At 33.3% G+C, this 25,890-nt stretch overlaps 2 protein-coding genes across 2 annotated transcripts in view; one reads left to right on the top strand and one right to left on the bottom strand.

The window, feature by feature from the left end:
• LOC133322033 (F-actin-uncapping protein LRRC16A) overlaps positions 1-14,344 on the bottom strand; it is an 85,602-nt gene extending 71,258 nt beyond the window's left edge. The window contains exon 1 of the mRNA XM_061531101.1: positions 14,185-14,344. Coding sequence (XP_061387085.1) covers positions 14,185-14,278 — 94 coding nt within the window. The 5' untranslated portion in view covers positions 14,279-14,344. The remainder of the gene's footprint in view (positions 1-14,184) is intronic.
• LOC133322039 (chitinase-3-like protein 1) lies at positions 6,578-10,343 on the top strand. Its single transcript, XM_061531106.1, has 5 exons — positions 6,578-6,638; positions 6,754-6,939; positions 9,058-9,331; positions 9,403-9,620; positions 9,676-10,343. Exons 1-5 carry the CDS (start codon positions 6,578-6,580, stop codon positions 10,341-10,343), a joined length of 1,407 nt encoding a protein of 468 aa, XP_061387090.1.
• Positions 14,345-25,890: the final 11,546 nt, after the last annotated feature.

Genomic DNA, 25,890 nt, shown 5'->3' with positions numbered 1-25,890 from the left:
GACCCACATTTCAGTATACCGATAATCATAGCTCGACTAGCTCTGTCGATCTAGATATATGTGTCCGTCTGTATGTCCATTTTAATATGTAAACACGATACAGGCCAGAGTTATACGGGTTCTGGCCAAGGAAGACCCCTATTGGTTATACCCTCAGTCATATGGCTAATGATCTTAGATACGATTAAAATATGCATCATCGAAATATTGGTTTTATACCCCATGTTTTGTTGGACCAAGTCAGTTTCGGAAATTTTGGTGTCGACGGACGGATGTAGTCCGTTTGTCGGTCTGGCCGGCTGGTGCGCACGATAACTCTCGAAGGGAGCTATCGATTTCAACCATACTTCCCAAATCTTAATATTTTTGTGCAAACATAATTCAATTTCGAAGATGGGAAATATCGGCTCACTACTTCTGGTACCTCTTCCCCACAAATTAGTCAAAATTTTGAAAAAGAAAAATAAATAATATCATTCACTCCACTCTTTCTGGCACCGAACTTTACAATATCTTACACAGAAAAAGTGGTCTTTCCATGAAATTAGCATGACTATTTTTATGAAGATCAGTCGATATTTAGCGGACCAGAGATTTGTGTGAAAAATAACAACATCAACCCGGGAAGTTTATAGTACGTCGAAGAGAAGTGGTTGACCTTAAATTGATATCACTTATAGTGATGTATCTAATCGTATGTGGGAGTAATACTTAAATATTTACAGGTGTCTACGTATTCTAATATTATTTAGTAACCCACCACCACACTAAAGGGCGGAAATATAAAACTGGTCACTATGGAATTTTACATGAAGTTCCGGTTGGGGTCAAGGATGATACCTATTGTTTTCGGTAGTGATCAGATGATATAAAGGGGACGAAATGAAACGAAATGATTTTTGTCAACAGAGGAACATCACAAATTTTCTGCGGGGATGGGTATCTGGTCTACTTCGAGAATAGATGTTTTAATAATGATCGATAATATTAATATAATATTAGATAATAATAATCGAATGAACCAACATATTTTTGTGTAAAATAACAAAATTTTAATCTTCTGAAGAAATTTTTTACTGCGGGAAAACATGATTCTGAAGTAGCTGTTGACCTGTTGAAAGTGCATATATTGTGAAATATTACCCAGGCTCAGAATGTAGATCCGCAAAAACTTAGAGCTCAGTGGTAGTTGTGTAAGGTGTGCGATCAGTATGTTTTTTATTATAAAGTGATACACTACATCATAAAATGATATCCACGCGAACTGTTGCAACATTGATTCTTTTGAGATAATTTTTGACACATCTTGGGCGGTATATCAGCCATAATATCAAGCAGCATAATCTTGCTGGCCAGTTGGTATCGTCACGACGAGAAATTACACGACTTGGAAATGTCTCTTGCACTAAAGACATATTTGTTTGATTTGTGTGGCATGTGTCACCGTCTTGTTGAAACCATATATTGTCAATGTCGTATTCTTTAATAGCAGCCAAACAATCGGTTACCATACGACCATAACGCTCCGAATTGACTGTCGCTTTCGAAGTCGTAAGGTCCAACCACACTCTTCGAGGTTTTTCAGAACCCCAAATACGACAATATTGTTTATTAGAGTGGGAAATGTGCTTCATCGCTGATGCAATGTTTGTTCGGTTGTTGTTTAACCACCCATTCTACCTATCTGCGACTTTAAGAATGGTCAGCTGGTTTAAGTTTTCACTTGAAATTTTAAACAGGAATTAACAGCCTGTTTCACTAAGATGAAAGGTCTTTCTTTTATTCCATTCGAAAAAAAATAAATTTGGATTTATCTAAACCCTTTCTGGACGAACATGTATTCAAACGAAAGTTAAATCGAAAACCATTTCTAATAAATTAGGATTCACTATCGTGAATTGGATTGTTATTATACGAACGAAAATTTCAATATCACTCACTTTCTTCTTGGCTTTCGAATCAATTGTAAAAATGCAAATTATGCACCAAAATTTTCAGGAAATTCACACCACACAATTCTCTTAAGAAAACAATTTTGAAATAGATTTTGTAGAATTTATTTTACAGGCGTGTGGATTCCATTCTATTGTTGTTGATGTGTTGTGGCGTGATGAATATTTTGCTGGTAAGGCTTTTGAAGAGGCCTGGTAAGACTATTGCAGGTTACATGTCATCAGTCAAATCGAATGAGGGATATCATCTTTCTATAGCGAATTCTTGTGGTCTTTTAGGTCCTAATTTTTTCTAAAAAATTTCGATCATAAGATTTCAAAAAAAAAAAAAAAAACAATTGATGATCGCATGTCCCATTATCCGTTTACACTATTAGCCGATCCTTGCTTAGACACAACCTTTTATCTACCCACTCTAATACATCTGATATAATTTGTAGATTATTAAGAATTGTCGAGTTCGTCTGAAATCTCTAACATAAATAGATCACATCATATATCTAAAAATATTAAGGGTTTATTTGCGAGAAACCGATTCCGGTCCCTAAATATTTTAACCTGATTTTAAGATAATAAATGCGAATTTTGTGCCAGTTTTATAAACCGATTAAAATTATCGACCAGTATTCAGTTTTTTTGAGACATTAGTCGCATTTTACAACCGAAAAAGCTGTGTTCATTTAGAATTCTTGGAGGATGAAAACATTTCAGACAGTAGCGAGCTTTCGGTTTTGACATAGCCTCCACAAAAAGGTCTCCGCCAATTTTAGATATTTTAAAAGATTTAGCCGAAATTTCCAACCCGTGTCCCGTTTAATTTTTTTAAGGTCTACATAAGGAGTTGATTTTTTTAACAATATTTTTTATAACGTCTAGAATAAGACGTTAACTTTTTAAAAACTATTAATTAAAATTTTATGAGATTTATGATTTTTCAAAATTAGCTCAATTTACGGTAGGGGTAGTAGTGGGAATGTACCGAGTTTTAATAAAAAATGACCACATGGATCAAATCGGATCGTATCATATAAAATTTATAAACTTTCAAAATTTAGGTCTGTTAATAAATGTTACTAAAATCAGTATGAAATTGTGCTGAGTAAAAAATGCCATTATTATATAATTTTAGTCATTACAGCATTCTTTCTTAGCATTCCAATTCCCAATAATTTCCAGTGATAATTTTTTCTCGCTTGCAATTTATATTCTATAACTATCTATTCATACACACATTCTACTTGTTTATTTTACAACTGATAAAAATAGTTGTAATCTAAGAATTTGTATGCAAAAACGTTTTGTGGTATTTTGTTTTCCATTGTTTTTTTTATTCTGAAATGTTATTGATATGACCGCAGCAAATACAAGGTGTGGTCGACGGCAGATAGATAAACTAATGTACTCGTCGTATGTACCCACCACTAATGTTTGCAATCATCAATCAACTTCGACGTGAAAATTTATATATGAATGCATATATACTTTTGTTTAAGAAAATGAATAATTGCATTGTAAATTATATTGCAAATAGCAAATGAATAAAGGGAAATCTGATTAAAGAAATCGCTAAGAAACTAACACCTAGCACTTGGAATGTGCGCACGTTGTACAGAACAGGCGATATTATTGCCTTACAGGAAATGCGATGGAAAGGAGCTGGTGTAAGTAAATCAGATGATTACGCCCTGTATTATAGCTGCCATGAAACGAGACATGAGTTTGGCTGCGGATTTATGGTTAACAAGAGAATAAAAGACCTCGTCTCCAGATTCGCTCCAGTAGATGAGCGAATTGTTATAATCCGTATAAAAGTGAAGTTCTTCTACATCAGTCTCATTTGCGAAGACAAAGATGAACAGACCAAAGACATATTTTACGAGCGCCTAGAAACAGCATATATGCTGCCCTGGCCATGACATTAAAATTCTGCTAGGACATTTGATCATCATATTCACCACTGGAAATATCCTGTTCAAAGGATTTCTTCAGTAATTGCCAAATACGGCGGAATCGGCCCGAACTTGGTATCCTTTTGACAATGCCAATGAGTAGTGCACTTCATAAGCTTTCCATAGATACCAATATTGACCCGGCAGAATTGTCCTGGGAATCATATTATCCACTGGAAATATCCTTTTCATAGGATTTCTTCAGTAACTGTCAAATACTGCGGAATCCACCCGAACTTGGTATCCTTTTTGCAATGCCAATGAGTAGTACACTTCATAAGCTTTCCATTGATACCAATATTGACCCGGCAGAATTGTCCTGGAAATCATATTCTCCACTGGAAATATCCTTTTCAAAGGATTTCTTCAGAAGGCGGAAGGCGAAATATTTTTGGCCCCATTGTCAGAAAATTCAGTCTCCATGTAGAAACGTCAGACAAAGGCAGGAGGTTGCGGCAGGTTGCGGTAGTTAGCAGCACCAGATTCAAGCATCTCGATATACACAAAGCCTGGATTTACCTGGATTTCTCCCGATCAAGCAACGAGAAATCAAATTGACCATGTTGTCATAGACGGAAGGCATTCATCCAGTGTTTTAGACGTTCAATCGATCCGAGGATCGATCCACTATCTTGTAGCAGCCAAGGTTCGCACTTGTCTTAAAGGTGCGATCTAACACAACACGGAAACACGACGTCGAAAAGCTGCAAACACAACAGGTAGCCGAGCCCTACCCCGCTCAACATATCCACCTGCTTCACGATAGCACTCCTTGTCCCGATAATAATATAGAAGCACAATGGCAATGAATTGCCCACCTCCTACAAACTGCAGCAAAAGCAACACTTGGGTACCAAAGACCAACATCAATAAACCCAGGGTACGATCAGGAGTGTCGCAGTGCTGCTGATGTGAAAAATGTCGCGACAGCAGCAACACGTAATGTGATGGATAATTATCGGGAGAAAATGAGAGAGAAGAAACGTATTTTCAGAAAAAAGAAGAAAGAACAAGAAAAACGTCAGGGGAAGCAAATCGAGATTTACAGGTGCCAAAACGAATCCGGGTATTTTGCCAACATCAAACCTACGGTTTTGGTGCAGTCACATTCTCCTGTAGAGAGATGAGACAATCAATCGACTGAAAAATAATAAGGCAGCAGTTGCCGATGGGTTACCAGCCGAACTATTGGTCAGATGCTGGACAGGGGCATGCACCAGCTGATTAGTACAATTTGGCTGGAGGAATGCATGTCCAATGGAACCTCAGCAAGACGATATGTGCCAACTATAGAGGAATAAGTTTCCTTCCGCATATAAAGTGCTATCCAGCGGTCTGTGTGAACGACTGAAGCCAATGGTCAATGACATTATTGGGTCATACCAATGCGGCTTCCGACCTGGCAAATCCACCATCGACCAGATTTTCAATTTGCGCCAAATTCTGGAAAATACCCACGAAAAACACATCAACATATTCCACCAATTCGTCGACTATAAAGCCGCATTCGACAGCCCTATCCATTCAGAGGTGTTTAAAGCCATGCCTGCGTTTGGTATTTCTGCAGATTAACAAAAATATTTTTTTGAAGTCTACAATGGTAGTTAAAATCCACAATAAAAAAATATTTTTGAATGCCTACAATAAGGCGTAGATTTTTAAAAACTATTTTTAAGGTCTACAAAAAGGTGTGGATGTTTTAAAATATTTTTTTATGTCTACAATAAGGCAGAGATGCCACCCATTATGTTTCAAAATTGGCCGAAAATTACATCAAAGAATCATGTAGTGTTTCACACACCATGCTAACGTTCAAACTTTAGAATAAAAAATATGTATTATTAAAAAAAAATACTTCATGTGTTTTATTTACGTTTACTATTGAAACTACGAAAAGGATAACCCTAAATTGTTTGTCTCTTCCTCTCTCTCTCTCTAACGTATATTCATTTATACATTTGTGGTTTTCCATCTTTTGTAAATAACATAATTCAAATTATTACACCATAAACAATTTCAAAGAAAATATGCATCTAAATATATATTTAAATTTTATTACTACAATACTGAGTATGCATGTTGAGAAAAAGGTACTTCCCATCAATCACAAGTACTGTACATTTTTTGTGGAATTTAGTACTAAAACATATTTCACAATAAAGCAAAACTGGCGTGTCTGTTGCTTCTGATTCACACAATTAATGCGTAATTGATAAATACTTATCGAAACATTCTCGCGAACACAACAATTTATGCCCATGTTTGAACAAAAATTTTATATTTGCTAATTCCATCGAAGGCGAAGTAAAATATAAAACATGTTTTGTGTTAATGACTCTAAAGAATAAAGAAAGTTGGAAATTCCGAGAAAGATAGAACAAATTATTTTCTTAAAAAAAAAAGAAAAACAAAAATCCAACAATGTTCTGCAAATATCAGTAGCAGAAAACAAATAAACATATTTTTATTATTATGAAAACTGTTTGTATTTCTGACAATAACCTCTCTCTTTGGCAAATAATCATAAAATAATAACACCTTCTGATGATGGTATGTTATGTCAGGAGGCAATGCTATTGCAGCTTATAAAAAGCCTCATCAATGTCAAGGGATAAGATTAATATTTCTTAACTATCTGGGAAAAGAAGAAGTAGAAATTAAATAGTGGAGCTAATTATGTTCCAAATGAAAATAGTGTCGTTATTAATTTTGGCCTCATTGGGGGTCATGGTAAATGGTGGGTAATGAAATAAATTTTTGTCAAATATAAAATAAGTTCAAAGAAAATGTTATGTCTTTAAAAACGTTTTATATTTTTGTGTAATAATCTTTCTCTCGATTTTAATTTTCAGCCAATAAAATGGTAAATTGCTACTACGGCACTTGGGCCAATTATCGCACTGGCAATGGTAAATTTGAGGCCTCTAATATTGATCCCCATTTGTGTACCCACATAAGTTATAGCTTCTTTGGCATTGATCCAATAAGTGGAAAATTTAAATCCTTGGATGAATGGCTTGACATGGATACGGGTGTGGGTAAGTTATTTTGTGAGAGATATATATATAAATTATGTTAATCCTATAACAGGCTACCATGCTAGTTCTTATGGAGATCTATTTATGAAAAACTTAATTCTAATAGTAAATATCCGTTGAGAGACTTTTTATGCCCTTGCTGAAAAAAACCGCCATGAGAATTTGCTAGTTGACAAAAAATTATTGAGCACCAGAATCATGTTTTAGAGAATGTGTATAAAAATTGACGAGGTTAAAATAAGTTCGAACAGCCTAGAGAGATGATAATTATGAGTGGGGTGTTATGTTGACTAATTCAAGAATGTCTCAAGAATGTAACAATTTGTAGTGAAAATCTCAACAACTCTTAAAGATATAGCTGATATATCAGCATGACAGCTGTAAAACTGAAAATCAATCCGATCAAAATTTAATTATGGCCACCGTCAAAAAGAAGCACTTGTCTTTAATTCAAACAAGTAAAAATTGTCACTCGGTTTTGCCGACAGATATGGTTTGCGGAGGTCTTTGGTATTACACACAAATTTTTTTATTTGCTTTCTGTGAGGTACATGTTTCTATTAAAAGAGGTTTCCGATTTAATGTTGATCAAATCGGTTATTCAATTCGCTTCAAATTAAATTTACAAATTTATAAAATGTTGGCCATTCGTGGAGGAGGTACTAGAAGGAGTGGACCAATGGGTTCCATATTCGGACTTGACCAAAGCTTGGTAAAGATAATATGTTGCGGAAAGTTTGGTTCAAATCGGATATTGCATTTGCCTGATATTGGATTTATAAGTATTGAAAACTTTGAACATTTCTGGGGGAGGTATCAGAAGGAGTGGACCAATGGGTCCAATTCGGAATTAATCTAGGCATGATAAAAATACTAGTGTTGTGCCAAGGTACCAGGTTGTACCTGGTATCAGAAGGAGTAAACCAAACAGTCCCATCTTCGGACTTGATAGATTGTGCAAATTTTAGTTCAAATCGGACATTCAACTTCGACCATCTAGGGGGGTATACCAGAACTAATGGTTCTCATCTTCGGACTTGATCTAGGTTGGATAAATTTAACATGTTGCGCAAAGTTTGTTTCAAATCGGACATTGAATTCGCCTTATATTAGGTATATAAATATTGAAAATTTTGACCATTTATGTTGAGGTACCAGAAGGAGTCGACCAATATGTCCCATCTTCGGGCTTGATCTAGGCTTGGTACAGATAATAGGTTGTGAAAATTTTGGTTCAAATCAGACATTTCATTCGCCTGATATTTGATTTATAATTATAGACAACTTTGAACATTTGTGGGGCAGCTCCTGAAGTAGTGGATCAATCGGTCACCTCTTCGGACTTGATCTAGGCTTGGTACAGATAATAGGTTGTGAAAAATTTAGTTCATATCGGACATTCCACTCGCCTGATTTTGGATTTATAAATAATGAAATTTTTGAATTTGTGGGGATATTAAAAATTGTTTTTTGACCATTTTGTGGGATTGGTACCAGAAGAAGGGGACTGATATCCGCCATCTTCGAACTTGAACTAAATTTGAGAGAAATATTATGATGTTTAAAGTTCGTTTGAAATCGGTTATTCCCTGCAAGAGTTATCGTGCGCACCAGCCAGCCATACAATCAGACGGACGCACATTTGTAGATAAACTCCAAATTGTCTGAAACGGACTTTGTCCAAAGAAACATGGGGTCTAAAACAAATATTTCGATGACGCACATTTTTGCCGTAATATTGGCCAAAAGGCTGAGGGCCGAAAAAAATCCTTGGTCGAAAGTCCTTGGTGAGTATATTCGCCATAGGTTAAATTTTTTTAAACCTATCCTTGTGCGTTTTTTTGTCCTAATTTTCTCCACCTCCAAATATTTTACAAAAATGTCGCTCATAAGATTCTAGATAGGGCCCCTAAAGACCGGAAATCGATATACGTATGTTTTTTCTCTATGCCAGAAATATATGACGACTATATGTATATATTTCTGGCATAGGCCATCTTGCATTTCCATTGGAAAGTTGGATGTTTTAGTATAAACGTACTCAGTACGCACAGCCAAGTGTTGTGTCGCATAATCGATAACCTTAACCTTTCTCTCTTTTTTCTCTTCCTTGAAAAGGAATGATCCGGAAAACAATGCAGCTGAAGAAAATTAATCCCAAACTTAAAGTTTTGGCCGTGGTAGGTGGTTGGAACGAAGGTTCTGCCAAGTTTTCCGCCATGGCTGCGGATGCCAACAAAAGAAGAGCATTCATTGAATCATCCCTGGCCTTTATTAAACAACATGGTTTTGATGGTCTTGATATTGATTGGGAATATCCGGCACAACGTGATGGGTCTTCTCCACAGGATAAGCAAAATTTTGTAACTCTTCTCAAGGAATTGAAGGAGGCGTAAGTAACAATTTAAAACCCAAAATTAATATATTTTTATACTCTTTTATATTTTTTTCAATTTTGTACAGTCTAACACCCTTGAATTTGGAACTAGGCATTGCTGTGGGGGCCTCCGCAACTACCGCAGCCATATCTTATGATATTCCCAATATTTCAAAATATGTAGACTTTATCAACATTATGACCTATGACTTTCATGATGCGGCCACATTATCCTACAATGCCCCTTTGAAAGGTCAAGGTGAAAATAATGTGGAATCGGCTGTTAAATATTGGTTAAATGCAGGTTAGTAAGCGGACAATCAATAATTCAAACAAATTTTAATATAACTCCACTTCAGGAGCTCCGCCATCAAAATTAATTATGGGTTTGGCATTTTATGGACGTCATTATGCTTACGCACAACAACCCATAGCTGGTGCCTCACAATTGGGTGCTGGATCGCCGGGGCCATATACCCAACAACCTGGTTTTATGGGTTACAATGAAATTTGTAAATTAACCAAAGAACAAGGTTATTACCTTGAATTCGATAATAGCCATGGTGTACCCTATGCCTTTAATGGCTATCAATGGATTGGGTACGATGATGCAAAAAGTATCGGAATGAAAGTACAACTGGCCAATTCTTTAAATTTGGGTGGTGTCATGATTTGGTCATTGGAAATGGATGATTTTCGTGGTGAATGTGGTGGTGAGAAATATGTTCTACTGAAGGCCCTAAATAAGGCATTGGGTGTGACGGGTGGTGAAATAAATTCGAAACCACAACAGACACCGGGAACAACGAGAAAACCTCAAACATCTGCTCCAGTTGTGAACAAACCCAATGATGTGCTCACACAGGGATGTAGCAGTGATGGTTATTTTGCCAACGAATCGGATTGTAGTCGTTTCCATCAGTGTATCGGTAGTATTCGTTATGATTACAATTGTCCACCTGGTTTGAATTTTGATATTGTCACAACAACATGTACCTGGCCAGCTTTGGCTAATTGTGGTAATTGAAAATATTGTGGAGAATTTTTATGAAAAATAAAAGCGATTATACACACAAAAATCTAACGAAGATATTATTTCTTCTAAAGCACATATGGTAAGGTTGTGATGAAATCAGCCTAAAAGTATGCATCACACATTTTTTATTAAAAAATTCAATAGTAATTCCAATTTCTGGCTCGAAAATTAATGTTAATTTCACTTGCAAAATCTTAACATACATTTTTGACCATAGGAAACTTGTCAAAATTATACACAATTATTTTTGAACAATTATATTCCACAGCCGTAGATTTTTCGCAGGGCATATTAAATTAGATATCCAATATATGTATTTATCATAACAATTTAATTCAATGTAAGATAAAGGATTACATCACTTATGAATTACTCACTGCATTCCATTCCATTATTTATAATAATGTAATTTCCTTACCTGAAAAAAATAGAAAATATAGATTAGTATTTTTTGAAAATGAAGTTGTATTTTAATAAGTTAATACTTTTTGTCTAAAAATATGATGAACACTACTATCATTCCCTTTATATCTTTAAATATTATAATTTGTATAAGACTTGAAAGATCAAAAACAAAAATCGAGAAGTTCTGAAATACATTTTTATAAATAACAAGGAAGAAAGATTTTCAATTAATTTTAAATCCACATCTGAAGAAAACCTATAAATATATTAAATTTGCCTAAAAGTATGCATCACACATTTCATGTTTTATTTAGTTTCTTAAAAACTAATTTCCCAAATATTTTGTTTGGGAACTAAATCTAAATTAATAAGAAAATACATATACAAGTTCGCGAAATACGATTTATTGTAATATTAAAAAAAATATTTACTTAATATTACGACTTGCTGAGATGTTGGACTGTCAGTAGGTATACGTCTTAAGGTTCAATTTTAAGGTCATAACGATAAATCGTTGCTATTTGTAACATTCTGGAGCAAATTTGGATCGAAAATGTTGTGTTGTGGTCGACAACCTTGAAATAAAAAATTAACTGTTCAATTTCCTCCAAACTTTATATATGGTAATATATTTACCTTACATAGATCAATCTTAAATTGAATGAATTATCCAAATTTTGCAAATCGAAATATTTTTTCCAAAACTACATTAAATTCTAAGATGAGGTCTATAGGATAACCTCATCCGTAACCTCTCCAAAGAGACAGAAAAGTTATTCCATAAGCCGAGCTTGAAAAAAATTTCCAGGGCAATCGACCTTGTGCGCAGCTCATCCAATTTGATAGACCATGTTCCGAGATGTTGTCTTCCACTTGATCTTTCCATCGAATTCGTGGCCTCCCCCTTCTGCGTGAACCATCAGCTGGCTCGCTTTTATATGCCTTTTCAGTTGGGTCATCCTTATCCATTCTCACAACATGATCTAGCCAACGTAGTCGTTGCAGCTCGATACGTGTGACTATGCCGTTGTCCGATCAAACACTCCTAGAACTGCCTCATCTGCTTGGTTCTGATCCACACAACCGCCACGGGTACTATCAGCACCTTTTAGAGTGTGAGTTTGGTCTGACGAGGGGTGGTCTTGTTCTCAAATTGCTTACTCAGACCATAGTAGCATCTGTGGACCAATACTATTCTTTTAGACATGGCTTTAAACACCTCTGAGTGGATTGGGTTGTCGATTGCGACTTTATAGTTGACGAATAGGTGAAATGTGTCAATGTGTTTTTCGTGGGTCTTTGGCAGGATTTGACGCAGAGTGAAAATCTGGTCAATGGTGGATTTGCGAGTCCTGAAACCACATTGGTATGGTCCAATAATGTCATTGACCATTGGCTTCAGTTGTTCACACAGTACGCTGGATAGCACTTTATATGCGATGGGAAGGAGACTTATTCCTCTATGGTTGGCACATATCGTCTTGTGTCCTTTTCTGTGCACGGGGCACATGATGCTGAGGGTCCAATCAGTTGACAGGTATTCCTCTAGGCAAATTGTACTAATCAGTTGGTGCATACTCCTGATCATCGTCTAACCACCGGTTTTGAATAGTTCGGCTGCTAATCCATCGGCATCTGCTGCTTTCTTATTCTTCAGCCGATTAATTACAATTTTGACCTCATCTTGGCTAGCTGTTATACAATATATATATATATATATATACAATATATCATGTGACTCCTGTACATCTCGATTGGTTCATGCTTACGTTTTTTCTTGTTCTTTCTTATTTTTTTTTGAAAATACGTTTATCCTATCTCTTTTTCTCTCGATAATTCTCACTTGCACTGATCTTATATAAAGCGAAAAATAAAACCGAATATGCCCTAATTTGGTTTCCATTGGGTGTCAAATCTTCCTACCAAAAATATACCATAGGTAATCCGCCTTTAATGAAGGTCCCGAAGATGGTGATATGTCGGTTCACTTCTTCTAGTACGAATGTCAAAAGTCACGAAATATTGGCCGAAGGCCCACCTTTAAGTATATCGATCGTCATATCTCGACTAACTGAGTCGATTTAGACATTTGTGTCCGTCCGTCTGTCCATTATACTTTGTAAACACAGGCACATTTATGGATCAATCGTCACGAAATTTTGCATGTATGATGGGTTCTGGCGAAAGAAAACCTCTATTTTTGGTAATGATCGGTTAATATTTAGGGGATAAAATAGACAAAAAAAACTTTATATTTGTCTGATTTTCTGGACGCTTTAGAGGCCTCAATTTTGAGTTGTACACCACGAAATTTTACACCAGGAAGGGAATCTGGTCAAAGAATAGGCGTGTCTGTTTTAATAATTACACGATGACAAAATACTTAGAACGGCCGTGTAGAGTATCATATGGTCGGCCCGTCCTACTATACAGCTCCACACACTGGTTTTATTTAACTTCATGTCCGGGATATATACCATCTGTATCGCCTATACGAGTACCACTCTATTTTATTGCAATGTTAGGGTCTTTAGGGTCGAAACTTTTAAAATTTATTAAGCGAGAACTGAAAAAGATTTCGATTAATAGCAGATTCTTGCATGTTCTCGAACGGAACTGAATCTATAAAAAATGAAGAGGAGCCCCTTTGAAGGCAATTTATTTGTTGTATCAATGTCGATATTTAAGATTCAACGACCAGCGTGCAAAAACCTTCTATTTGAAGGGGAAGGGTAGGTAAATTGTGGTGATAAGCGGTCGGGGCTAGATAAAAAAATACCAATTAATATTTACCATTTAAAATGCAACGATATTTTTAGTGGGCGATAAAAGCAAGTCACCGGCTTTGAAACGAAAACGCCACCGCCTAAGCTATTAATCAGTGGAGATTATTTATATCAAGAATCGAATGACCACAGATTATTAAACCACACACTTGCATTTTGAAGCCGGCATGGCCTTCATTTGTTCGAAACATCAAAAATGGATTCAATACAATGATTGTGAAAATTAAATCTACAACCATGCCGGCATATTTATTCCCCAAGTTTCCATAAGAAATAAAAATAAATACAAAAACAACGAGCAAGAAATGTATAATAGAAAGAGAAAAATAAACAAAATAAATTGATAATGCATTGAGTAAATTGGCAGCAATTTCACAATAACTGATAAAAAATAGATAGCTGTCAGACACCATCAGCAGAAACCCCAAGTAGAAGCAAAAAAGACGCCTTTCAATTATGCTTCAATAGATATTGCGAAAAAAAACAAAATTTCAAATAATATTTGCAAATAAAAATAAATACAATTTGATATCTAACTAGGCATATCACCGCCACTCTCATTCTCATTATCGTCATCATATTACGTCGTATTATTACATCAGAAAATGATCAGAATACAATTGAAATCGAAATTTGATTACCTCGATCTTTATTCTTGGCTGTATCCAAGACTTGTAACTCGATAATGCGTTGCAAATAATCGCCGATGTGATTCATCAGTTCTTTTGTATACATTTTTAACTGTCTTTGGCTTCTGTTTACGTATTTTTTGTTTTGATTTGAATATTCTGTTTCACACACCCACACACAACCGTACACACAACTTGTGTAAGTCGAACTTAAGTGGTCAAAGATGGAATATACACACGCCACTTCAAAATGATAGCTTTGTTTTATTCTTCAAATTATTTTTTTTTTCTTTACAATGAAATGTTTTTTTTTAATATTTTTTTTCACATTGTCTTCTGCCGAAAAAATTGTGGTTTGAGCGTGTCTGACAACAAATTCCCCTCAAGCCACAAGTGTTTGCGCGCTGCGTTACAATCGGTGACTAATTGCGGCCACCACCACACCATAACACCCCATTCTCAAAATGGTTTTAATGACAGTAGTGGTGGTGGTGGTGGTAGTACTGGCGATGACAGTAGTAGTAATGAGCAATATATGAATGAATATGTTTTTTGGTGTGCTGGGTACGCTACGCCGCCATATGCGGGATAATATTAGGCGAATCGTTAGGTTTACTTAAATAAAATATTTTGTATTTAATTAGGGAAGACAATTAAAATGCAATAGAATGCCGAGCACTTAGCTATGGCACTGCAACATAACCTCAATATACGGGTTATCAGATTAATGGTTTTTAAAAGTTGATGTAAATAAAAAACATATAACTTACTTTTTTCATGATATACACTGGTGGCCACAACTAAAGCAACTAAAATTGCAAGGTTAATAAATTCCGCATAACTTTTTCCAAAATAAAGATATCGTGTTGTTTTTTGTTTCAGTTTTAAATCGGGTACTTTATTCATGTTTAAAAAACAAAAGTTTTAAGGCGAAATTCATTTTGAAATAAATACGAATTTAGGGATAAAGGAACTCTACAGGGCCAACACAATCATCAGATCTTCAACCTCTTTCTTTCAAAATCTTTGGAGCATCATAGATAGCAAAATCAAAAGTCATTCACTAACAAACAAACATAACCTCTTCCCACAGTTTCAGGATGCAAAGAATAGTACATCCAAAGATCTTAGATGTGTTGCCGTAATCAAAAATAATGGTTGGGCTGTCGATTACAAGCAAAATTTGCTTATTCATAGGAAAAAATCACGAGGTTGCTATAGTTTTAACCATGCAAAATTGGGTCAATTAATTTTTCATAGATTTTTTTTATTTCAAAATAAATTTGTATTTTATTTTTTTAATGAATAAATTAGCTACTTATTTTTGAAACAACTTTTACTATAACTTTATTTTCTAAAAAATTACAGGTCATTTATTCTGTTCCGCCAGTGTATATTATTCAGCTTTCTGTCAGAAGAGCTACAGAAATCTTAATTTCATATTTTCCAAATTCAGGATTGCAATCCGATCGCTTCACCCAAATATAATTGTACCAAATTTTGTAACATTTTTAATACACATTAGTACGAATTTCCAAAACTTCCTATACAGACAATTCTACACCCCAACAGTGATCTAACTCCAAATTTCAAGATTCCAGCTCTATCAGTTCACCCAAAATTTAAATTTACGAATTTTTAAAACTTCCTATACAGCCCAATTCTGCAAACCAACAGAGACCCTAACTCCAAATTTTAATTTTTAGTTCTACGGGTTCACACAAATCCAAATGTGGTACCATTTAGTACACATTAGTACGAATTATCAAAACTACCCATATCATTAAGTCAATGGAAATCTTATTTCTCTATTTCAGGATTCCAGCTCTATCGGTTCACTCAAAATTTAAATTGTACACAATTTAATACACATAAGTACAATTTTCCAAAACTTCCTACATAGCCCAATTCTACACGCCAGGAAATTTCAAAGACTCAAGCTATATCGGTTCACCCAAATCCAATTTTTAACAAATTTAGTAACATTTAGTACACCTTAGTAGGAATTTTTAAAACTACCTACGTACCCCAATCCTACACTCTAACAGTAATTCTAACTCCAAATTTCAGGATTCCAGCTCTATCGGTTCACCCAAAATTCAAATAGTACAAAATTTAGTACCTATAAGTATGAATTTCCAAAACTATATCCAGACCCAAATCCTACAGTCCAACAGTAATATTATTTCTAAATTGTACCAATTATAGTACAATTACAAATAAGTAAAAAATTGTGAAAATTACATACATATCCCAAAGCTAAACTTCGACGGAAATGTTTTTTTAAAATTTCAGATCCATCCGTACCTCTAAAATAAAATTGTACGAAATATAGTATCATATAGTACTTTTCGTATATATGAGTACACACTTCCAAAACCAACTCCTTATATCAAAAATACTTCTCTACCATAATTCGCATTCCAAATTTTAGCTCTATCCGTTCACTTGCTACAAAATTGTACCAGATTTAGTACGTTTAAGTACTTTCCAGATACTTATGTTTCGAATTTAAAAAAAAACTTTAGTACATCTATCCTACACTCCATGAGTGATTCTCATTCCAAATTTAAGAGTTCTAGCTCCATCGGTTCGCCAAAAACAAATTGTACCACATGTAGTACTTTTCGTGTCGTACGAATTTCCAAAAACCCAGCCTTATCTAACACCTTCAGACTAAGAGTGACCCTTAGCCAAAATTTCAAGATTTTTTCTTCAACCGTTTCGTCTGAGCGTTGATAAATCATTATGTCAGTAAGTAGGTCAGTCAATTACTTTATTTAATTAGTAACATAGATATAGATTAAATTATTAATACTTTATATGTGTTTTATTTTCGTTTTGTTTTGAAATCACAAAATGGATGAGTCTGTACAATAAACTTAACATCTAATCATTTATTTCAAAATTTAAACATTTTCTTAAAAATCAAAACAACACCTTTGCAATCCATAATCCAAATTATTAAATGAACAATAATTTTAATAATATATGTATACAAATTCCACATTGTAGCGCAACAAAAATTCGTTACCCACAAACCAAAAGTAATATCAATGTCTTATTTCTGTTTATTCTAATGTATTTTACTGTTTCTCCCATCCAATCAGCCTTTATCAGTGAGAGAATGAAAAACAAATACAAGAAAAAAACAGAGAAAAACAAAATTGGAAAACAAAACTTTTAACGTTTTTGTTTTTTATTGTTATTATTTTTAATTATTTATATTTTTCTGATAACCACAGCAGTTTGACTCAGAAAAATATATCACAGCTAACGAGCAAATAGTGGTAACTAACAAAAATTAAATTTGGATTAAGTGTTAACATAATAGTATACATGTATAAACCAATTAAATATTTTTCTAATTTCATAAAATAATTTATCATAATTTATTTTTTTTAATAACATTTTTATGTGATTTAAAGTAAAGATGGTTATTAAAATAGACTTTCGTTTTTCCACCCATTAATAAAAATCCATTAGTTAAGTCAGATTATGAATTTAGTAATGGGTAATAGGTGTGTAGATGTATGTGTGTGTGTTTACATAAAAATATGCTCAAAACAATTGATAAGAATATAAAGTTTAATGGAATATTGTTAGGGGAATACCTTTGGGTTGTTTTGTTTACCAGTGGTGTCAATTGTTATGCTCTCCGTTTTTTTTTTGTAAATTGCTCTCAACTGACTGTTATACTGTTATCACAATTCGGAGAGAAACAAAGAGGAAGAAAAGTTAAAATTGTTACAGTGGGCTAAATGTTAAAATTTGTGTTTCAATTGCACGGCTTCTTATATAAAGAAAAAAGCTTGATAACATAAACGAAATTTTACTTTTCATCCAAGCTTCATTGAGTTAACGTTACAATGAAAAACTTTCATTAATACAATGAACAACATTCATTGATGTAATGAAATTTCCGAATTGAAACTTTTTGATTAGTGCTAAGCAAAAACGTTCATTAATGCAATGAAACATTTTCATCAATGCATTAAACTTTTTCATCATTGCATTGAAAAACTTTCATTAATGCAATGAAACTTCTTCTTCAATTGTGAGATTGAAAAAATAGGCTATAGCCTTCTTCGAAAAGAGTCACTAATCTTATTGGAGATTATCGTCTGCTCTTCATTGGAATCATCTGTTCTTCATAGAATGGAAAACTTGCAATAATATAATGAATAACTTTCATTGATGTTATGAAACTTCCCATTGATGCAATGCAAAATATTCAAAATGTTCCATTGAAGCAATGAAATTGTTTCATTAATACGAAGAAAGAAGTTAAAAAATAATTACTGTAATGAAACTTGTTCATCAATGCATTGAACTCTTTATTCATTGTATTGACAAAACTTTCATCAATGCTATGAAACTTGTTAATTAATTGTAGGTTTTTAATTTTGGCGATTTAAAAGAGGCTAAAATCTTCTCCGAAAATATTCTTCGTTGAATTAATGTTACAATGTAAAACGTTCATTAATACAATAAACATTGTCATTGATGCAATGAAGCTTTGTCATTAATGCAATGCAAAACCTTCCTTAATGCAAAGAAACTTCATCATTGCTGGAATCAAATTTGTTCATTAATGCCAAGTAAAATCTTTAATAATGCAATGCAAATTTTTCATTAAATCATTGAAAGTTTTTCATCATTGTAATGAAAACTTTCATTAATGCAGTGAAACATTTTCATTAATTGTTGATATTTAAAGGGACAGAACTTTATTGTTGAATGAGACAATTTCTACATTGCGATCCGAAAATACAGATAATGTGACATTTCGAATGTGAAATGTGACGCCATTTCATAGGAGAAGTATATATATTCTTAATGAAAATAAGTATCTATGTTGATCTAGTCATATCCGCCTGTTGAAATCGCGATAGAGATCAAAATATTTAAGATAGAGCTTAGAAATTGTGCACATACATTGGAACAACTCTTGAGTTTTTCTTTATTTCATATAGGATACATGGCCAACACTTTCATATATCCATGCAATTTGACATTACGGGTTCTTGATGTGTGAAAACATCTTCGCAGAAATTTGTTGATAAAGATCCATGTTTAAACATAGCCCCCATAGAAGGTCCAGTCCCATTTTCAGTATTTTGAAAGTGTTGGTCATCAAAGTAATCTTTATATTGCGGGTTATTTAAGTTCTTTAAGTCTTTACAGAAACTGTTCAATATATCTCCTCATCTTGACATAACCTCCACATAAGGTTTCCGCCGAATTTTCAGTTTTTTGAAGTTCGGAGTTTTTAACATAAGGCACTGCATTTTGACATTTCAAGTCCATGGATGCCGAAAAATATCTTAAGAAAAATTTCAATATTGGTCCATGTTTCGACATAGTCTACATTTCAAGGTCCGAATCCGAATTCTCGTAATGTGATATTCATTAGTCTCAGAGCATAAAATACCTACTAGCAAGTAATTATGAAAAATACGAATATAAGAGTTAGAAATTCTCTATTAAGTGTCTATCAAGTTTATAAATATGCCTAAAACTACAAAACGCCGTAGTGTCGGTAATAAAAAAATTATTTGTGGTCGATGTAAAAACGAAATCAAAGAGGAATGTGATGATTACATTCAATGTGACGTATGTCAGATCAACTTCCATTTTCGTTGCTCTGATTTAACTAAGAGAGCATTTGATAGACTTTTGAAAAATGAAAAAGAACTATACACTTGTAGCTCTTGTTCAGAAGAAGAGGAAGGAGAAGGAGACAACATTAAGAAAGAGTTAAATACCATTAAAAGTGAACTGAAAAAATTAGAGAAACTTGAGAAGCTTGATCAGCTCACTGATTCTATAAACTTTATGTCCGCTAAATTTGATGAAGTGTTCAAAGATGTGGCGGAAAACAAAAAGAAAATAGTTTCTATAGAAAGAGAAAATAAAAAACTGAAAAATGAAGTAAAAACATTGAAGCACTCAGTCAAAATACTGCACGATGAGAGAGTAAAAAATGACTGTGTAATAAGTGGTTTAAAAATAAATGACAATGCTGATGCTGTTGATGCCGTGCTGTCGCTCTCAAAGAGTATTGGAGTTGACTTAGAGGAGAGAGCAGTTGATACCGCTTATTTTGTTTCAAAGAAAGAGAAGAAGAAGAATGAAAAACAAACTGTTGTTGTGAAATTTGCAGCCAAGTGTCATAAAGAGAAATTTATGAGTTCGAAAGCAAAACTAAGGGAGCATGAAGAGACCAAAGATGTTTTTGTTAATGATTATCTGAGTAGAGATACGTTAAAATTGTTATACCATGCTAAATCGCTAAAGTCAATTGGATTCAAATATGTTTATGCCAGAGATGGAAAAGTTTTTTGCAAAAAGAGTGACATCTCTAAGCAAATACTTATAAAATCTGAAGATGATGTTGACCAAATGTTAATAGACGCTACAACTAACAAACATTTTAGTAGGCGCTCAATGGTTCAAAACAGAGAGGTTGTTGAATCGAGCGATGATGGTGATGATGCAGCAGATTATGAATCTCCGTCGTAAAATTTTATTTGAAAAATTAAAATTCTTGTATTAACCCTATATACATTATTTTTTCATGATTAAAAATCAATATTTCAAGAGAATTAATAATTTTATAAGTTATTGTGATAAAATAAATTTTGAATTTTTGCATATAATAAACATTAATATTAGAAGTGTTTCTTCATTAGAAAAGTTCAACAAATTTAAAAATATGTTATCTACTTTTGCGAAATTGCCTGATATTATTGCTTTACAAGAAACATGGTTTCAAGACAATATTAAGCAAATATATTCTATTCCTGGTTATAAAGCAGTGCATTCTTGCAGAAATTATAATTATGGAGGCACAACTGTATATATCAATGATATTTTTCAGTACTCTGTTAATATTTGCAGAAGCGAAAGGTATGTAGATATTATAACGGTCACATTAGATAATTTTAAAATTGCAAATAAACCTTTGAAATTAATATCATATTATCGTTCGCAAAAATGTACTGCAGTTGATTTTTTAAATATTTTTGAAAATGTTTTGAATGGGATTGCACTAAATCCAATTATAATTCTTGGAGATTCTAACATTGATATGTTTCGCAGTGCCCACTACTCTGAATTAGAATCCATGTTCCATAACTATGACTGCTATAATGCGCATAACATGGTCACACGGCCAAAAAGTGGGTCGTGCATTGACCATATATTTAGTAATATATATGAACAATTATTTGTAGATTCTGTAGAATGCGATCTTACAGATCACAATCTGCTTTCCTGCAAATACATGTGTAAAAGAATTAAAAATTCAACCAAGGAAGTTGTAAAAAAATATTGTAATTACAGTAAAGCAAGGGAAATTTTACATAGCATGCTACCCGTGGATACCAACCAGATGAATGTTTCAGTACTTGTAGATGAGCTAATCACTTCTATGGGTGACGCAATTGAACAATCGACTACAACAATTAAAACTAATTCAATGCTCCAATTTGATATTTGTCCATGGATAAATAAAACTCTTCAGAAACTTATATTACTGAAGCAAAAATTATTGAAAAAACGAAGAAGATCAAAGAATAGGGATATGGCTAATCAGGAAATTCTAAAAAGAATAAGCAGAGTGATCAAAATTGCAAACAAAGTGTCTAGGCAAAATTATTACATTGACAATTTAGAGAGAATTGGGAATGATCCCAAAAAATGCTGGGCTTTTATAAACAAATCACTGTCAAGAGGAAAACCCGTAAATATGTATGTACAAGATTCTAATGGGAACGTAATAGTAAATGATAGCGACAAAGCTACTTGTTTAAATAATTACTTTATTAATATTGTATCTGAACTTAGAAATCAAATGAATATAAGTCCTGATGATTCGATTAATGCTTTAAGGACTCTTTCTGGGATAAGTAATGTGTTCCAAATCAACACTATAAATCCAGCTGATATATTGTCGATTGTGTCTAAGCTTGAATGTAATAAGTGTCCTGGCTATGACAACATTTCAACAATATTTCTTAAAGAATGCATACAAGAATTATGTCCTGTATTTGCAAACATTTTTAATAAAATGATAAGCACTTCCATATATCCTGATGGATTAAAAATTCATAAGGTAATACCTATACCTAAGAAATGTGATGCTAAATCGTATTCTGATTATCGGTCAGTTGCTGTATTATCTGTAGTAGATAAAATATTTGAAAAGATCTTGTTTGGCAAGTTATCGGATTATTTTGAAAGCAATAATCTTCTTTATGACATGCAGTTTGGATTTAGGAAAAGTTGTAGTACGATGGATGCAATTTTAAATTTAAACCATATTATTTGTTTGGGACTAGACAGAGGATATAATGGTGTAGCTGGTATATTTTTTGATCTTACCAAAGCTTTTGATTTGGTAGATCATAATATTTTAATTGAGAAATTGCAGTATTATGGTGTAAACGGAAAGGAAATTTTGTTATTTAAAGATTATCTTGCAAACAGAAAACAGTATGTTCAAATAAATGAGGCAAGAAGTTGCATGGGTGATATAAATTTTGGAATACCGCAGGGAAGTGGATTAGGTCCCCTATTATTTTTGATTTACATTAATGACATACAAAATTTATCCCTTGACGGCAAGTTAATAATGTTTGCTGATGATATATGTTTACTGTATCCCTATAAGCATGATATTGAATTGAAAGTGAGAATGGAACGTGATGCGGCTTTGATTGTTGAATTTACTCGATTGAATAGATTGCTTATAAACCCAAGCAAAACTAAAATAGTTCGATTTCGTCCTTATTTGTCAAGAGATGATTCTACTTCGTTTAACATCTATGTTGATGGGGAAGTCATTAATGAGACACTATCTACTAAGTACTTAGGAGTAACACTTCAAAGCAATCTATCCTGGGATTTGCATATAGATAATGTTAAAAGTAAGATAGCGCCTGCAATTGAAATCCTATATAAGATGCAAAATAATTTAAACTTAAGAACTAAGCTTTTAATATTTGAATCACTTATTCAATCACATTTAAATTACTTGGCTATTCTATATGCTTACAAGAAGTCTAACAATTCATTAAAATCTTTGCAATGCATGCAAAATAAAGCTTTAAAAACTATTTACAATTTGCCCTTGAGATATTCCACAGAGTCATTATATAGGGACTTTGCAGTAAATGTATTACCTATTCATGGACGACATATATATCAAACTCTAGTTTATATTTTCAAAAATATCAAACAAATTGGCCACCATACAATCACTATTCCACAAAACCAAAATAATGTGCACACAAGAAATCAGAGCAACCTGCGAATCGCAAGATGTAGATTGGAAAAAACCAAACAAAAGATTGATTATATTGGCAGTAAAAGATATAATGAATTGCCACCAGATTTAAAATCACTACAGAATATTTCGAAATTTAAGTCTGCCTGTAAAAAATACTTATGTTCCATAAAAGAAACACTTCTAGTATGAATGTTTACTAAATTTATATTTTTTATTTAAATATTAACATTTAATGATGTAATTCAAAATGTTGCCAATTGCCTCAATAATGCCACTAGGGCGCTGAGGCCAAAATACAGAAATGTAAATAAATATAAAAAATATATATTAAAAAAAAAAAAAAAGTGCCATTTAGTACCCATTAAAAATTAAAAAAAACACATCTGTTTAACAAATAGGACTACATTTAGTAAAGTTTAGTACTTTTCGTACGCAAAAACCCTTTCCACATCTTTATAACTTTTCATCAGTGACCTACATTCCAAATCTACATTTCTTTCTAGTTAGAATTTCCCAGCTTTATCTCACAACTATCCACACTCAAAATTTCAGGGTTCTCGCTTCAGTCGTTTCGTCTGGACGATGATCTGTCAATCACTAACTCACTTTACACTAAGCTGTTCTATTTATTAAGATTCTGCTTTCGTAATACTTTAAAGGCGCCATTGATCGCCAACATGTCGCATAGAGTTGTCATTGTCTGCATGCAGATCAAATTAGATTATGGGCAGTATCAGTCCACGATTAGGCATAGCCTTCATATTACGGTACCCTCCATATTTCGGTATTTTGTGGGTATTGAGTACGTTTTCAACCGAATTCGCTGCAATATCGTATTTTGGATTCGTATTTGGTAAGAAATTTCCCTATTCAACTTCTTTTGGATGGAGTCTTCGTATAAAACCCTGTGGTACAGTGTATTTTGTCTTTGTGAATATGTTTGTATCAGACATAAGGAAACGGTATAGACCCATGGTTCCTTTTGAAAACATGCATAGAATTACTTTCGTTCGTCGGTTGTAAACAAAATACAGCTAGAATTTATGATTCGATTTGGATGAAATTACACACAGAAAAAACCCCAAATGTAAAATCAACATTGCAAAATGTTGATTTTACATCGATGTAATGTTTTTTTAGAAAAATGTTATTTTAACGTTGTTGCATATAAAATCAACAGTAAAACATGTTAATTCAATATTCAACATTGTTGATTTTAAAGTTTTTACGTTAACATAAAATTGCCCATATCTATTTTAACATTTTTTTATAGTTAAAATAACAGTAGACAATGTTGAATTTCCATAGATGGATTTTTATAATAAAAATAACAATTTTTCATGTTAAATTAGCATTGTGACAATAGTAAAATTAATAGTTATTATTAATGTTAAAATTACATTCTTCTATTTTAAAAATTAAATAACATTGACTCTTGTTGAAACAACATTTCAATCGTGTTAAATTAACATTGTGACTAGATATAAATTAGCATTGACAAATAGTAAATTCAATAGTAATTAATGTTGAAATGAAATGATAATATTTTAAAAACTAAATAACATTGACTAAAGTTGAAACAACATTTCAATCATTTAATATTGTGAAATGTAAATGATGATTGGAACCAGTAAGCGGAGAAGTATAGTCGGACGGGGCCGATCATATGTCGGCCCCGTCCACGAAACTTTCACGAAAATATAACATTCTGTGGTTCAATATTCTGAGCTTTGGCAATGTACCGCGATATTTGCACTCTCTTGACCGACTAGAGGTTAATATATATTACTAATATTCTATTTCTAATTACTTGCCCAGATTCCCTTCACCGTGATTCAAAAAAAAAAAAAAAAAACCAAGGAAAATAAGTTTTCGGTCCACTTCATTCCAAAATTATTATCTGATCATCACCGAAAATTATAGGCATTGTCCTTGACCATAACTAGAACCTCATGGAACATTTCAAAGCGATCAGCGCTCTCTAGAGTGATAATGGGTTACTAAATAATATAAGAATACAGAGATACCTGTAAATATTTAGGTGTAACTCCCACACCCGAGCACATACAACAATACAATTGGTATCAATTTAAAGGTCAACCACTCCTCTTGAGTATAATATCAACATCTCGGGTATATGTTCTTCAGGGGTAAATCTATAAGCTATAGAATACAAATTTTTGACATTTTTCACACAAAAGTCTGGGTCCATTTGACCCGCTAAATACGCCTTCTCCATAATTGCGGCTTCTGGAGCGACCAGAAAATCAGATAAAAATTAAGTATTTGGTCCATTTCATCCCCCTAATATTAACCGATCTTTACCAAAAACAATAGGGGTCTTCATTGGGCCGAACCTATCCTACATGTATCGTGTTTACAAATTATAATGGACGGACGGACACACATTTCTAGATCGATTC

This window comes from Musca vetustissima, unplaced genomic scaffold (genome assembly GCF_032173495.1).
Source record: "Musca vetustissima isolate MV318-11 ecotype Yass unplaced genomic scaffold, APGP_CSIRO_Mvet_v1 utg33717, whole genome shotgun sequence".
Classification (NCBI taxonomy): domain Eukaryota; kingdom Metazoa; phylum Arthropoda; class Insecta; order Diptera; family Muscidae; genus Musca; species Musca vetustissima.
The sequence above is the reverse complement of the archived record's forward strand: the minus strand, read 5'-3'. Positions and strand labels throughout refer to the sequence as shown.